This window comes from Salvia hispanica, chromosome 4, assembly GCF_029641045.1.
Source record: "Salvia hispanica isolate PSC_SH4W2 chromosome 4, Shi_PSC_v1, whole genome shotgun sequence".
NCBI classification, from domain to species: Eukaryota; Viridiplantae; Streptophyta; class Magnoliopsida; order Lamiales; family Lamiaceae; genus Salvia; species Salvia hispanica.
In genome coordinates, this window is record NC_142695.1 from 35113353 (window position 1) to 35128544 (window position 15192).

The 15192-nt window shown below is 36.3% G+C and overlaps 2 protein-coding genes across 2 annotated transcripts; one reads left to right on the forward strand and one right to left on the reverse strand.

Moving 5' to 3' along the window:
- Nucleotides 1–216: 216 nt before the first annotated feature.
- LOC125195864 (translocon at the outer membrane of chloroplasts 64-like) lies at nucleotides 217–8197 on the reverse strand. Its single transcript, XM_048094130.2, has 13 exons — nucleotides 7837–8197; nucleotides 7164–7316; nucleotides 6943–7067; nucleotides 5771–5896; nucleotides 5141–5320; nucleotides 4887–5031; nucleotides 4246–4414; nucleotides 3399–3530; nucleotides 3111–3311; nucleotides 1612–1739; nucleotides 1483–1534; nucleotides 762–831; nucleotides 217–593 (listed from the first exon to the last, which is right to left on the reverse strand). The coding sequence occupies exons 1-13, from the start codon at nucleotides 8037–8039 to the stop codon at nucleotides 511–513; spliced, it is 1767 nt and encodes a 588-aa protein (XP_047950087.1). The 5' UTR covers nucleotides 8040–8197; the 3' UTR covers nucleotides 217–510.
- A 1644-nt stretch (nucleotides 8198–9841) lies between these two features.
- LOC125196414 (protection of telomeres protein 1b-like) lies at nucleotides 9842–14626 on the forward strand. The gene is made up of 10 exons (XM_048094919.2): nucleotides 9842–10088; nucleotides 10168–10301; nucleotides 10381–10573; nucleotides 10775–10839; nucleotides 10953–11041; nucleotides 11699–11980; nucleotides 12164–12240; nucleotides 12342–12400; nucleotides 13753–13905; nucleotides 14178–14626. The coding sequence occupies exons 1-10, from the start codon at nucleotides 9968–9970 to the stop codon at nucleotides 14382–14384; spliced, it is 1380 nt and encodes a 459-aa protein (XP_047950876.1). The 5' UTR covers nucleotides 9842–9967; the 3' UTR covers nucleotides 14385–14626.
- Nucleotides 14627–15192: the final 566 nt, after the last annotated feature.

The following is a 15192-nucleotide window of genomic DNA, read 5'->3' on the forward strand; positions in this document are numbered from 1 at the left end:
TTGGGATACTTTCTTATTTCAAACGTGTGATTAATTAAAACATTAACTTCTAAAGGAAAGCCAGCAGGCCAATTAAGGGGAAAAAACACTAGTAGTTTCTACTTTCTAGCATGTTTAGTAAAAATTCAATAACTATATTAATTTTAAATGAATACTATCTTGTTTGAGAAAAATGATCATCACTGTAAGCGTATTAAGTATTCTCTACTTGCTATATAAATAATCCAACCTTTTTATTGTTGGCTAAGGCACAGCAAGGCCGAAAAAGTTTTGAGAATTATAGGCTGAAGACAACCCATATCTCAGATGAATAGTGTGGTGCTACAACAAAAAAATTAAATGGCGTATGCTACAACTAAAGAGTGGACTGTGTCTCTCGCTTACATGACAAAAAGGAGCTATCATTTTCGTAGAAAATTGGTAACTGGAAGCTGCTTGAATGAAACGAACTAACGAGTGATGCGCCGTTTACACAAAACATCTATAGGTAATTGAGGTATATCTGGTTAACTACTGAAATAACTTCCTCAGCCTGTCCAAAGATTGAGATGCTCTTTTGTTGTTTGGTTCAAGAACAAGCGCATAGCCAAAATCTGCAAACGACGAGAAAAGATTGAAGCAGAATAACGACCTAGTTCACTCTGATCAAAGTAGACCTTCTAATATTAAGCATCATTGATCTTGGAGTTTTTTCAAATAGGAAGCCTTTTTCGACAACTAATATTAAGTTCTGGCTTGCCAAATAATTAAAGTAGACTTACCTTCCATTGCTTCTTTATAGTAGCCCAACATTTCCCGAGCTGTTCCTCTCCTCAGATAGGACTTTACGTTCTGCAACGAGTCAACATGAATTGCAGGCATATCACAACCAAGGAGTAGCGTTGTGTTTGAAAGTGGCATATAAATTCAGGACTTGTTTAGCGAACGATGCAGCTATCAGTTAATCAAAATACACCATTGTGCCAATTAGATGGAAAAAGGACAAACCCAAATTTAAACCATAATAGTAAAAAAACACTCACTTAATAGTCGCATGAGATTTGTCATGTAGAGAATGCAGAAACAAGCCAAAGGATACAGGAGTATGAGAAAAGAGACAATACTTAATTTGATATAGAATGTCAAAGTAGCTAGGCAAAAGGGTCCATTGCTGTAATAAACCACACGATGCTCAATTGAATATCGAAGTTCTTTTTTAGCTTTTAGCAAACAAGTATCCTTTTGTTAATATCATGCTAGAGGCAAACAAACAATATCTGAACAATAGAACATTCAACCAATTCTATAACAGAGGTGTATGTTAATTAAGGTGAGAGAACATAAATATAATGGGTGCATGATAACACATAAAATGACAATGGCCACACTGAATAAATAAAAATTGACGTCCAAAAATAGCAAAAAATGATATTTTATATATACATTCACCAAAGACCAACTCAAGAAGGGATGTCGAGAAATTTAGAGAGGCAGAAAGCTGACCTTCTTATCGAGATCAATTGCTTGGCTACAATCTGCTTCAGCTTGAATGTAACTAATATAAACAACAAAGATATGCATAAATCTCCATGCAGAATAAAGAAAACAAAATGGCCATTTCAATTCAACTACCTTCCAATCTCCAAGTAAGCTGCGGCCCTGTTACTATAATAAGTTGCATTACTACTATTGAGCTTGATGGCTTCTGTATAATATCCAATAGCTCTCTGCCATTGTTTATCTTTGAATGCTTGATTTCCCTAAGATAAGAGAAGATTAATAAGATGTCAGATTCCTTTTTTACAAATAAAGCAGATGTATTGGCAAGTGATTTAAATTTTATTCTTTGGCAACCAGCAAATATCATACAGAAGGAGAAGAGAACAAAAGAAAACTCTCAATCCACTTTGCCAAGAAAGCGAATTTTATGGATGAGAAGTGAGAACTGAGGTTTGTCAGAGGTCATGGTACAAAATAGGGGAGAGCATATCAGGATACATTCATGCAATGGGTTATTAACAAAGTTGCAACATATAATCTGGTAATGCTAGAAGCATGAACTGTCTGTTCTCCATCAAAAACTCAAACAAAAAGGACCATCTAAGCAGTAACAGAACTTCTCATGTAACATGGATGAAAACACACCACTTGTCTGATTTTTTATGTAGACAAGATTAATCTCTACACCTATAGATGTTCAACAGATCTGAATTACCAGTTTCCCTTAGATCGCCAGAGGCAAAACCAAAACTGAAGTCTCATATTATATAGACCATCTTGGTTTTGGTTACAAAACCGCTGCTTATGGCAGTTCATATTTATTACCCCTCGCTCCACTTTACTTGGCGTATTTCTTTCATTGCAGTTAATTAGGAGAGTAAGATTCTAGTGTAAACATGTGTGGCCCACATATTTAATGTAGTGTAGTAAAATAATTACCCTAAAAGGAATACAGGCCAAATGAAGTGGCACGGAGGGAGAATTATGTTTCCTACATATTTTGTTTATATTTTCTAAAAGTCTGAACACAATAAATAAAATTGTATTATTTGAGACTTCTGAGCTAAAACAAAATGAATAAAGTAATGCGTTTGGATTTTGGAAATAAAGTTTAATTTTAGAATTTAATAATGATTTGAACCAGCAGTTACTAAAAATATGGTTACTTCATCTGTGCCGCTCATATATGATGATCAACTATCCTGGTCATAAATAATCCAGCAGTCAAACGATCAAATATCAGAATCCAAACTTCAAAAAAAGAATGCAAGCAACCTACAGTCAAACAACCAGCGCATGGTTTCTACAATACCCAAATCATTAGAGAAACTTGTCCAAAAGATTCCCAGTCCATTTGTGGTCAATGGTCTCCACACCATTGGCAACATTGGGTTCTAGTAAGAACCAACACCAGCTAGGAGTCATTGAGAAAAAGATAGCAACATCTGTAACTTAAACACCAGCTAGGAGTCATTGGGTCCATTTGTGGTCAATGGTCTCGAGATTTTTGGAAGGTCAGATAAGAAAAGTCTCATTAACTTAGGAATACCCAAGGAGAGCCAATAATTCATAAACAACCTGTCAAGGCAGTTAATGTCAGCATAGGAAAAAATATGTTACTTAGGATCTACCTTTTCTTTGGCAACATTAGCAGACTCTTCATTTGTCACAGCTTTACTAGATACTTTAGGTTTTGAGGCTGTATCAAGCTGTTCCTGTAAACATGTATACATAGACTGCACTGTATCTAGCAGAAACCTATCACCCCCGTGTCTGGCAAGAAGCGACAAAGAAACTGGGCACTTTTCGTGGAAGCCCAGTGGTACTGCAACCTGAAATGACAAAAAGAAACTCAATGTGGTAAGAATTATGTGCATGCCAAATTTACAAGTACCTAAGAAAGAGATAGGTAGATTAACCTGACAACAGCCTGACATAGTAGCTAAACTTGACAGGGTGGTTGCCTGAATCAAATATTCCTTAGAATGACTCTCTTTGGATTCAAGTTTTGCAGGACCAGGGGCAGTAGGAATAACTAATATTCCATCATCCTGTTTAGAGCATATTTTTTCAGTCAACAAGCATCAGATGGACAGTGGCACAATCAGAGATGTGATAAGTATCAAAATGACAACACTTATCTTGGAAAGTAATTGATTAAAGGAAGGATCTCTAGATTGAATCATAAAACCAAAGATACTTGTCATTTCAAAAGAGCAAATATAGCTAGTTCATTCTGACAGTATCAAGAAGACGTAAAATTAGTTTTTTCATGCTGATACTTCTTTGTTTATTAGTAACAACTTGATATTGTACGTGTATTATTCAATATACTCCCTCTGTCCGCGAATAGGAGTCCCGTTTTTCCATTTTGGTCCGTCCGCGAATAGGAGTCCCGGTTGATAATTACTATAAATAGTAAAGAGACCCCACATTCCACCAACTCACTCCACTCACATATCATTTAAAACTAATATATACAAGTGGGACCTCTATTCCACTATTCCACTCACTTTTCTTAACATTTCTTAAAATCCGTGCCAGATAGGAATGGGACTCCTATTCGCGGACGGAGGGAGTATCTACTAAAAACTAAGCATGGGTAAGCAATTAGTTCAAATAGCCACATAAAGCAGTAAACAAGGAAATGGAAAGAAAAGAGTATTAAGGAATTGTCCTGCAGTGTTCCAGTTGCTACTAGAAATATTAAATGACCACATCTAAAACTATATGATGTGAGATCAGAGATTATATTGAGTCCAGTACCTTTAAAAGGGTATCCATAGCAGAACGCAATTCGATCCTAATTGTGCGACATTTCTCAATGTCTGCATCACTCAAATCCGATGTTTCTCGTAATTGTGCTGAGATAACAGGATCCAGTGTAGGATTTATTGAGTTGATCCATTCGTTGTGATTTTTCCTGAACTCATAACTGCATATAAACAGGAATGTACTTTATTCAGGCCAAAAGGAGGATTTCCAGAATTGGCATATGTAAACCAAATCATGCGAACTTCACGACTTTCATACGACTCCATCATGAGATAAAGATGTTAAATATGCATAACATGAAACTAAAGACCTCCTGAGTCTTCAATGATAAACTAGAAGGCACAGACTACAGAAATTAGAGCACGGAGAAGGCACAAGGTGAGAATAAAAGGACATCAATCACATCAGTCGAAAACCTTGATTATCTTAAGTGTTAGTACTTTCTCCAATTTTAACCTTCAATAGCTACAGGGCGGACGCAAAACAAGAAGGGGGGCTGGAACTGTACTCAAATATATGCATCATGGACTGAAAGGTCCACATGAAAAAAAAATGAAGTAAATAATCTAAAAGAAGAAACTGAAACACATTAATTAAAGGTAGTACTATCTGAGCACTACCAATAATATTACCTTTTAATTACCTGCATGGCATTCACTAGCATTCTTAATGGAGAAGAATTACCATCACCATTTGCTTGAATGACACTGAATGTTTTTAAGCTTGGAACCTTCAATTTTATATAATCACTTAGATTTTCATGCCGTAGAACTTGTCCTGAAAGGTGAGCCTAATAAACAATCCAGGATAACAAACAAAGACAAAATTACTGAATGAATTCAAATGAAAAATCTTTACAACATTTGTTAAGAGAAAAAGGACATACTTCCATAAAGCTTTTCGATGGCTTTTGTCACCATCTGAGACCGGTCTGCAGGAACCTTTGTTAACTGAAAACAGTCATCAGCAATGACAAAAGTCCTTGGATTGCGTTGTGCAGCATATGGGACCTGCAGCAGCACATGACCAACACGACGAAGTACACTGGGATCCTTTGCAAACCAACCTACACAAAAAAATTATTGAGACATTTAACAGACAAGACGATATCCTTCCTTATGTTCTAAGTTTAAATGTATGAGAGGAGCTCTAATTCCTGAATGCAAATGGTCCTGAATTAAGTCCTAAACGAGAAAAATTAGCACCAGTACATTCGAAACAACTTCACCAGCAGTAAATAGTTCTCACTAACTTCACAGCATATGCCAATGCCGTCATGTTAAAGTATTGGAGAAGAACTACAAAGTACAGTGTTACATATAATGTCAATCACCCCAACCCCACAAGTGAAGTCATTTCCAAGAATTTTGCTATCGGCATATCAGTCAAACTAAGTCTCTTGAATATGCAAAATATAAGGGCAAGAAAAATCACTTCAATGATGTATAAAAGGAAAGTTTGAAAATAGCCAAACTGTTAATGGTAGGTATCTGGGTATAACATTGAAAGCACATACCAACTGTGTCAAGACTTTCTGAAACAGGAATTACCCCAGAAAGGGAGACGGTGCCATGAGATGGTCGAAAGCCCACTACGGCACAGTTTCCAGCAGGTAATCGCACGCCGCCATCAGTATCTATGCCTGTTACATTTCAAAGTTAAATATGCACAGTATCTGATATGGGCATCATTTTACATAACATTCATAAACAGTATAAGAGGAGTCAAGTTTACCAATTACCACAAGAATAATCTATACCATTGAAATCATCTGTATTTTTCATCAAACTTTGTACATAAACAGTAACAACCCACAACAGAAAACATACCACTAATCTCACTGCTAGACAAATTGGCCTATCAAAAAAATTTTAAGTCATCCCCGGAAATGAAGCATAATCACACATCTCTTTCACATAAGAAAAGGAACACCGTAGCACTGAAACCCAAAGTAATTTAAATACATATAACATTTGGTTCTTAGTAAGGTATCCTCTTCCCACTTAAATGAGTGATCCTGGTAATTTCTTTGGAATACTCTGGTTTTAATTTGATATTTATATTTATTATTTAAGGTACTGAACGAATTTACTAACATAAATATTACAAATTGCATACAAGCAAGAACATCCTATAAGTGAGATTGTGGCAAACTTTAGATGGTCAAGGAACAGATTCCAATACCATTAATCGTGAAACAAATTTCAACTGTTTTGAAGTGAAATATCATACTAGCAGCATTTAATATACGAAAAAATTACACACACAACATCAAGGAAAGGCCAATTTTTATACCATGGCTAAAAAAGCATGAAAACATAACATGACTCAACCTTCATCTCTAGCTGGTATATTTGAAATTTTGAACAGTATATAAACCCTTAAATCGAGATATGTATGCTCCAAATTTCCTTGTAAGCCTCTAACTTCCATGGTTTTAACTGACAACAACTACATTCACTTCATCCCACTATATGGAGGTGGGTCTTTGGTTCTACCACTCATAGCATCAGGTAAAAACTCATGCAATTGTGTTCACCAGCAGAGCTAGTTTTAAGTTCAAAGAAAAATTTGAAATCTATAATACTGATTAAAACATTAAACAACAGGATTAACGTGCAAGTCCACCAAAATACTGATAGGGGAGGCCAAGAAATAACATTAAAAAACTGTGAGCTATCGTCTCACCCAATGAAAACTCAACAAGTTTCGCAGCAACAGCAACAGCAGCACCACTCGAAGCTCCGCCTGGTACTCGTGCAGGTGCAGCAGGATTAGTTGGTGTATCGTAATGCTTGTTTTCTCCACTTACACTATTTTAACACAAGAGGAAGCTAGATATTAAAAGGAAAGGGAATGAAAGAAGTAGCCATAAATTGTATCTGAATATAATAAGGGTAACAACATACCCTAATGCCATATCATCCACAACAGTTTTCCCAACACATGTAGCACCTCCATCAACAAGTGCTGCAACCACAGGACATGTTCGGGTTGCAGGTTCATGAGTCCTGGACCAGTCTGGATTGCCAAACCCAGTAACAAGTCCTTCAACGTCAAATCTGAAAATAAATATAAAAAATTTAACTTTGGGTTTAATTGATCACATGCAAATCAATTATAGACTATCAGCAGCCGCAAACTTCTTCAGAAATAAGCTCAGATATTAAAGAGTCAAATCCCCGTGAACATGTTTTACATTCAACCTCCCAACCAAAATTTGCAAGAGAAAAGAGTCAAACCACAAACAACATTAAAGTATGACAATGGTAATCTTCAAACCACACCCTCTTTACATTGCATTTATTTCCAAGTACAGATTAGTTTTTGCTACTTATAAATAGCTATTTAAACTCACTACCAATTTTTAAACCAAATGATAAAAAAAAACCAACCCAATCCAAACAGAAACAACATACAGAGCTATATGTTCATATGTGTGTGAGTAATTCATAGTCCAGCTCATCAAAAAGGCAAATATCAGTATTACCCACCAAATCATCAACCAAGCACCCCAAGTGATCTCAAACCTCGGCAAGAATAATAAAGATACAGACGGTGAACTAAAGTAAAAATGCTCACACATCAGAAACCGCAAAAGAAAGGCCAGTAAGAGGGTGAGGAGCTTTGGGAGGGAGGGGTTGCGGCGGCGGCAAGAGCTGCAACCGCTCTATAAAGGCTCCAAAATCAGCCCTCACCGCCCGCTTCAGCTTCTTCGTCATAATCAATATCCCCGCAATCCCAAGCCCTAATAAAACCCACAAATTCGCTGATGAAGACGGCATTTTTGCAGATAAATCAGCTGATCAATTGTTGATGTATGTTGTGATAGCCCCCACCAAAATCAATACTACTATAAATTATTGAGTTGAGCGAGGATATAGGTGGAGACCTAGGCGAAAAGTGTGGGGATATTTGGAGTGTTCTGGGAATTTGAGATGAGAAATTGGCATTGGGGTTTATTTATCGTTGCCTCCAATATATTTTTCTTTTATATTTCTGGTGAAATTAACTATTCACACTTCACACCCAATTTAGTTCGTTTACTATTCAATCCAATAGTAACTCAGGTCACTGATAATTATTAGATTGGAATCATGTAAAATTGGATATACATAAGTTATACAATAATTTAATTTATTGTTTGGTATAAATTTTTATTTATGTTTAAATTGTGAATAGAAATATAGTCACTAGTTACTCACTCAATTGCTTTCTTCGAAGTATATGATAAAATAAAACCAAGGCTTTCACGTTCATCGATTGCTTTGTACCACTTACAAAAATGACATTCATTTCTCTCACGAATAAATATATAACTTTGATGTGGATCCATGTATTTTATGATCCATTTCCCAAGGATTACCCATTTAATGATGCTTGATCTAACTATTTTTGTGAGATTGATTTTCAATTTATCAACACAACACAAAAGATAATAAAGATCCAACCAACAAAAATTGAATCTAAACAAGAATGAATCGAAGATTAGGAATGGAAAACATGTGTATAAAGATGAGATAAGAGAGCTACAACCATAGGACCTTAACCAAAAAGATGGAGATAACCCTAGGCAACTTTCATTAGCTCTATCACCCCTTGGCTCCACTACTCAATGGATACACTCCATTGATGCATACCTCTACTTGAATCAATCAAAGATAGAAACAAGCAACCTTCAAGGAAGGAATTGGATACAATCCTCAAAGAGGAAACTCTCTAGGGTAGAAACTTTAATTCAGCAAAAACCTAAGGAAAAGAAATGACATCAAGAGGTATTTATACTATGGGTCCAAAAATAGAAAGTTGGCCCACAAAATCTAAAAATCGGCATAATCGCCCGGTCGGGCGTTTTTCACATGCCAAAATGCCCGCCCCGGGCGTTTTCCCTGTCCCCGGGCGATTTTCACAAGCGAAACGCCCGGTCGGGCGTTTTTCCCGAAGCTCCCGGCCTTCTCTGCGCGACTTCCGTAAAACCGCCATAACTCCCTCATTCGGACTCCGATTGGGATGTGCAAGATACCCACGCGAAGCCGTTTCCAAGACGAAGACAATGGTGGTGGTTTCATAGCTTTTGGATGTCATCTCAATAGGACGATTTCTAGTTGAATCTAACTGTAGTTGAAATCCTTGACGCACGGCTTCCATGATCGTATCAAACTTTCTCAAAATTTGTGACGATTCAGGATGAACCCACTTTGTTATAATGATACTAGTTGTATCTAAATCGAAGGTCACGATCATCGGCGCTACTACCGTAATTCAACTGTTCTATGTTTGAGATAATTAGGGGTTTTGCCGAGAGGAAATAAAGAGAAGTAGGGTTTTTGTGGAAAGAGAGAAAGATAAAAAAGAAATAAACTTGACATCCGATTTTATTGGTTGAATAAATTAATTTAAGTGATGCTTTTAAATTTATTTTTCAAAAAAGCTAAAATTAGTATTATTCAAAATATATTAACAAATAAAGGATAACATTTTATGATTTTAAAAACTAAAATTCCAAATAAAAAATGTTTTACCCCAATTTTTTGCAGATTAATTATGTTGTCATCTCTTTCTTTATTAACTTAACATGATTTATTTATACACGAGAAAAACAGAGAAAAGCATGGAGATGGAGTAGAGAAATGGGCGGGAATAATTTACTTTCATAACTGCCAATCACCACGCGATTGAGCAGACGAAAGCTAGGGTTTCGATTTCGTGCAACATGAGTGTTGCCGATTACACATTTATGAAAATTGGTGACGCAGTATCTTGCATTAATCAGCGAGTCAATCTCATCGGTGTAGCAGTCGACACCACTCTTCCGAAATCTACTAAAGGAACTGGTAATTCCGAATTTTCCCACCTTTTTCACATTTCTCAGAAATCATGGGGCTCATGTGTCTTTTTTGGTTGCTTTTGAAGACTGTTTTTGCGCGGTAAGGATCATAGATGAGTCGCTGCCAAGTGGGATTCATATACATTTTTTCGCTCCAACTATGGAGGACCTCCCTGCAATTGAGAATGTTGGAGATATAGTTCTGGTTTATCAAGTTGTGGTAAACGAATAACCTCTTATTCTCTCTCTCTCTTCTCCCCCCCCTGATTTTAAAGCTTTATAGCAGCTAATTTGTGCAGATATCAACTAGGCCTGACGGTGTTTATGCTATGTTCAACAAGAAATTTTCATCGTTTGCATTATTCGAAGGAAGAGGCTCTAGTATTAAAGAACTTGTGCCTTATCAGATTTCAGCAAGATATGAACCTAGAGAGAAGGATAAGAAGGTCATAGTGGGGTTAAGGAAATGTTCATTTGGTGAAAGAATTATTGGTACAAAGTGCCTGCCATTGCTTTACTATAATCACTCAAAACATTTTTTTTATGTTTGATAACTCCGTTATTATAGGAGGCTATTATGTTTTTGTCACAAGCTTGTTATATTTTATGCGACGATTTTCTCCCAAGTTTCGTGAACTTGGAGATATATATGCTGCTTTATGTTGTTTTTATACATGTATGCTTGCTAGACAGGCTTGTATAAGACATTTTTCCTGAGAGAGATCAAAGAAGGCGAACACTTCAATGTGGTATGCAAGGTAGTTTGAAATGCTGTAGGACTTACATCCCCTGGTTTCAGAGAGTTGGAGTTCATCTTTGGGATTGAAACATGTGCTAATATTTATCTTTTGCTCTTTGACCACCATGTTAGATTTTGCATACTGCTCAAGTGAAGGAGGATGAGTGGATGCTCTTTATTTGGGATGGAAGTGACACACAACCTGTTTCTGTTGAAGCTAAGTCAGTAGTATTTATCTTCTCTTGTCTGTAGTTAGGAACTGAATTTTTTCCGCTCTATCTTGTTCAGTTGACGCAGAAACTATATACTTTAGTATAACTTTAACTCTGAATCAAATGAGTACAAAAGGTATCCCCCCTGTGCATGTGAATTGGATATGTGGCACTTGTAATTGTATCCCTCTTTTGTGTCAGTAGACCAAGGAGCTGTATATATTTGATTATGTCATTTAACTGAATACTATTTGATTATAATGCGTATCCATTCTAATGTATGTGACACCTGAGGATTAGCTATAGTGCTTTTAAGTCATTGTTGATAGTTGATTTGTGGTTTGGGAGTTAAATTTGATTGAGTATTAGTTAGTTACTTAATCTATGGAACTTGTGCTGAGGAGGAGCCCTGCCCAGTTTATCATCTTTTGCACTATGCATTTAGAAAAAATAAACCTATGAAATGCATACAGATATTAAGAAGGAATAGATATTTACTCTTGATTATGCTGTCTGAAAAACTTCTGAGAGGCATAATGCATAATCAAGATTGAGCAAAATGCATTTTATGTCATATTATGATTATAATGAGAATCCCTATTAACTTAAGGAACCAAACCATAACCATGAACTAAAATCCTTTGCTCTTGTGGTCTGCTATTTCAGATATGAAGACGAGATGCAAAATCCACTACCTTTAATGTTGGAACCTGCTCCATTATCAAGAGACATTCTATGCACCTTTCCAGTTGTTGGAACAGTCTTGAGGATGGTTATTGATCAAGGCCAGGAGAAGCTTGGCATTAAGTTTATTAAATGTAACAGATGGATGAAGTTTATCAACATAAGATTTGAAGTTCATGCTGCTTTGTGGCGTGCAGTGTTGACACCCACCTCTAAGCTCTGCTACTTGCCCGATGATGACTACAGTGTTATGAATCGTCAAAGGTCATAAACTTAATATAATAGCTGCGTTTGGTTGATCATCTTTCCAAATATAGTAATAGCAAACCAATCGTTCATATTTTCTTTGTTTGATATTTCTGAGTCACCCTTAACCAATATCCCATGTCTACTCATAAGGTTATATCTTTGTTTTTCGAGTAATAACTAAAGGCATGTGTAAATCAGGATTTACAAGGAGCGTGTCTCTACCCAAAATGGAAGGATGCCCTTCACATGTTTGTATTGGCCCTCTTCCATAACAGGTCTTGTTGCTTTGAGTATATGATGACTTTGTACTTTCTGTTGTCAATAATGATGATGCGTATTGCATTGCATGCTTACTACTTAAATTTTTTGAAATCAGAGACCAGCCATCCTGATGCGAACTTGGTAACATTGATGGATGTCCTAACTTATCCTGAGGTACCCTTTCTTATGTGATTTCTCAACCTACCTATCTGCTGTTACTCAACATATCTCTGTCATTACATATGTGGTGGATACTGGATAAACACCCATACAGGAATATTTCCTTCGTGTCAATTTGAATTGGTTAGTGCAGTTCCTTTATGAAAAAAAAAACATGCTCTTCCTCCCAAGTCGTTTGTCATTTGACATGCTTCTTTGTTATTATTTCATCCACTTCCTTTGACACCTCACCTTCTCTGTTAGAAGTTTTATTACATTTATTGTTTGGTCATATTTAATGTTTAATTGGTTTTTACTTATATTTTTGTGCAGCTTTATATTACTCTCTCCGTTCGCCATTAGGAGTTATGGTCACTTTTGCGCACTCGTTTTGTAAAAATAATAATAAATAGTTAAAGTGGAAAAATGGTAAAGTAAGAGAGAAAATAATGTTCACAAGAGTCTTCTCATCATTATTTTTTCTCTCTTATTTTACCATTTCTCCACTTTAACTATTTATTACTCCATCCGTCCGCCATTAGGAGTTCCGGTCACTTTTCCGCATTCGTTTTGTACTTTTGTAAAAATGATAATAAATAGTTAAAGTGGAGAAATGGTAAAGTAAGAGAGAATAATGATAAGAAGACAACAATATTTTCTTTTACTTTACCATTTCTCCACTTTAACTATTTATTACTTTCTCCGTTCCGCGGTAGTTGAGTCATTTTTTTTTCTGCACTCATTTTAGAAAAATGATTATAAATAGTTAAAGTGGAGAAAAAATAAAGTAAGAGAGAGAATAATGTAGATAAGACTCTTATCTACCTTATTCTCTCACCTACTTTACTCTCTTTTCATTTTAACTATTGATTATCATTTTTGCAAAACGAGTGCAGAAAATGAAATGACTCAACTACCGCGGAACGGAGGGAGTATCTTTTTTACAAAACGAGTGCGCAAAAGTGACCGGGACTCCTAATGGCGGACGGAGGGAGTATCATTTTTACAAAACGAATGCAGAAAAGTGACCGGAACTCCTAATGGCGGACGGAGAGAGTATCATTCTATTTTATACTATAAAATGATTTAATGCCTATATCTATGCTGCTATTATCTGGTGTCAAGGTTGAACAATGTTAAAACTGGATATGTGATATTCAGCTGAGCTGACTGCATTATTATTTCTTTTTAATTGGTCTGAATGCGACATTTTTGTACACAATATAAATGAATATGAGGGAATCCTATCATACATACATTACTAGTGACTTACGACTGAATAGGCCTTTATGTATCACTTAACAACTTGAATCACGAAGGTCATAGGGCTTGCTGCCGCTTTCAACTATTGATTTTGTGCATTGCAGGTTACATATAAATTTAAGTGTTTGGTCAGGGTTGTTGCATTAGTCCCGTGGAGGCCAGAGGATTTCCACTCGCCTAGTGGAGTTTACAGATTGCAGCTGACTCTGGAGGATCCGACTGCAAGAATCCATGCTTTTCTTTTTGACAAGGATGGGGTAAAATGATCTACCTTTGAAATATCTATTTTAGTTGTATCGTTCTCATTCGATTTCCAACGTGTAAATATTGTCACAAAAATGTCATGGAACACATTTTCCAGTATTGGAAAATTGATGTGTCCACTCTTGAGACGTGGTCCACCTCGAGTACAGAAAATGTGTTTGAGAACATTTTAATCATGGCATGAATAATAGTATAAACATAACTACTCTTCATTTGTGTTCCTTTAGAAAAAAACTGAGTCATTTGTGTTATTTTTGGTGTGCAGGACAAGTTTTTTGAGAATTGCGAGTCTGTTGATGCACTAACTAAGATACGGGACGTGTTGCTTGGAGTAAATAGAGATCCGACGGGTGAGTATGTTACCAGAGATCCACCATGGATACAGTGTTGCCTCAAGTCTTATTATATCGATAGTAATGATGTTTGGGGCAGTAGAATTTTTGGGATCTTTGACACTACTTGTATTTGCTGATCACGGCTGTATAGAATGTTTCTAATCAATTGGGTTCATACATTCGCTTTCCCTAGAAAAGAAAATGACATTTGAGGTCCTTGCTTCATGGCCTTAGTTCGTACATTCACATTGTATTATCCAATTACTTAGTCATATAGTGTAAACTTTCAAGGTTGAACCATACGGCAGCGGTTGTGCTCTCTTTCGACATTTCCTGCAAAACTTTATTGGCGAGAGACAAAATAGTTGCGTTGTGTGCCTTCTCCATGATCTCAACCCTCTTGATGGTGGTCTTATAATCACCTTCTACCACATTCTACTCCCAGGATCGGTCTTTAAAGCATCCACACACCATTGTTGCACGAGCATGGCCTTCATTTTGATGCACCAAAGGCTGAAGTTGTGTTTGCCTTTGAACTTCTCAGCGTTGAACCTTGTTGTCGCCATTGATTCGTTTCCCCTATTCCCACAAACGTGCCAAACTGTAAAAGATTATCGAGATTGATCTATTGTGAAAAGAAATGCAACGACAAGAATTTTACGTGATTTGATCTTAAATGATCTACATCCATGAACAAGAGATATTACACACTTTTATTTATCAATCTTCTTCGTCACACAAGATAACAATGCAGTAAAAATCGATTCAAGATTCATTCTACAAGAACTGCAAGCTTGTACCTTCTTTATCACTAATGGTTAAACTAATCACTCGTGTTAACCAATCTCCAGCTACAATGCAACTGATTTTATAGCTACTCAAACTACAGCATTTGTTTTCCAAGCAGCTCCTACTTTCAAATTAATTTTCTACTAGTCTCAAGAC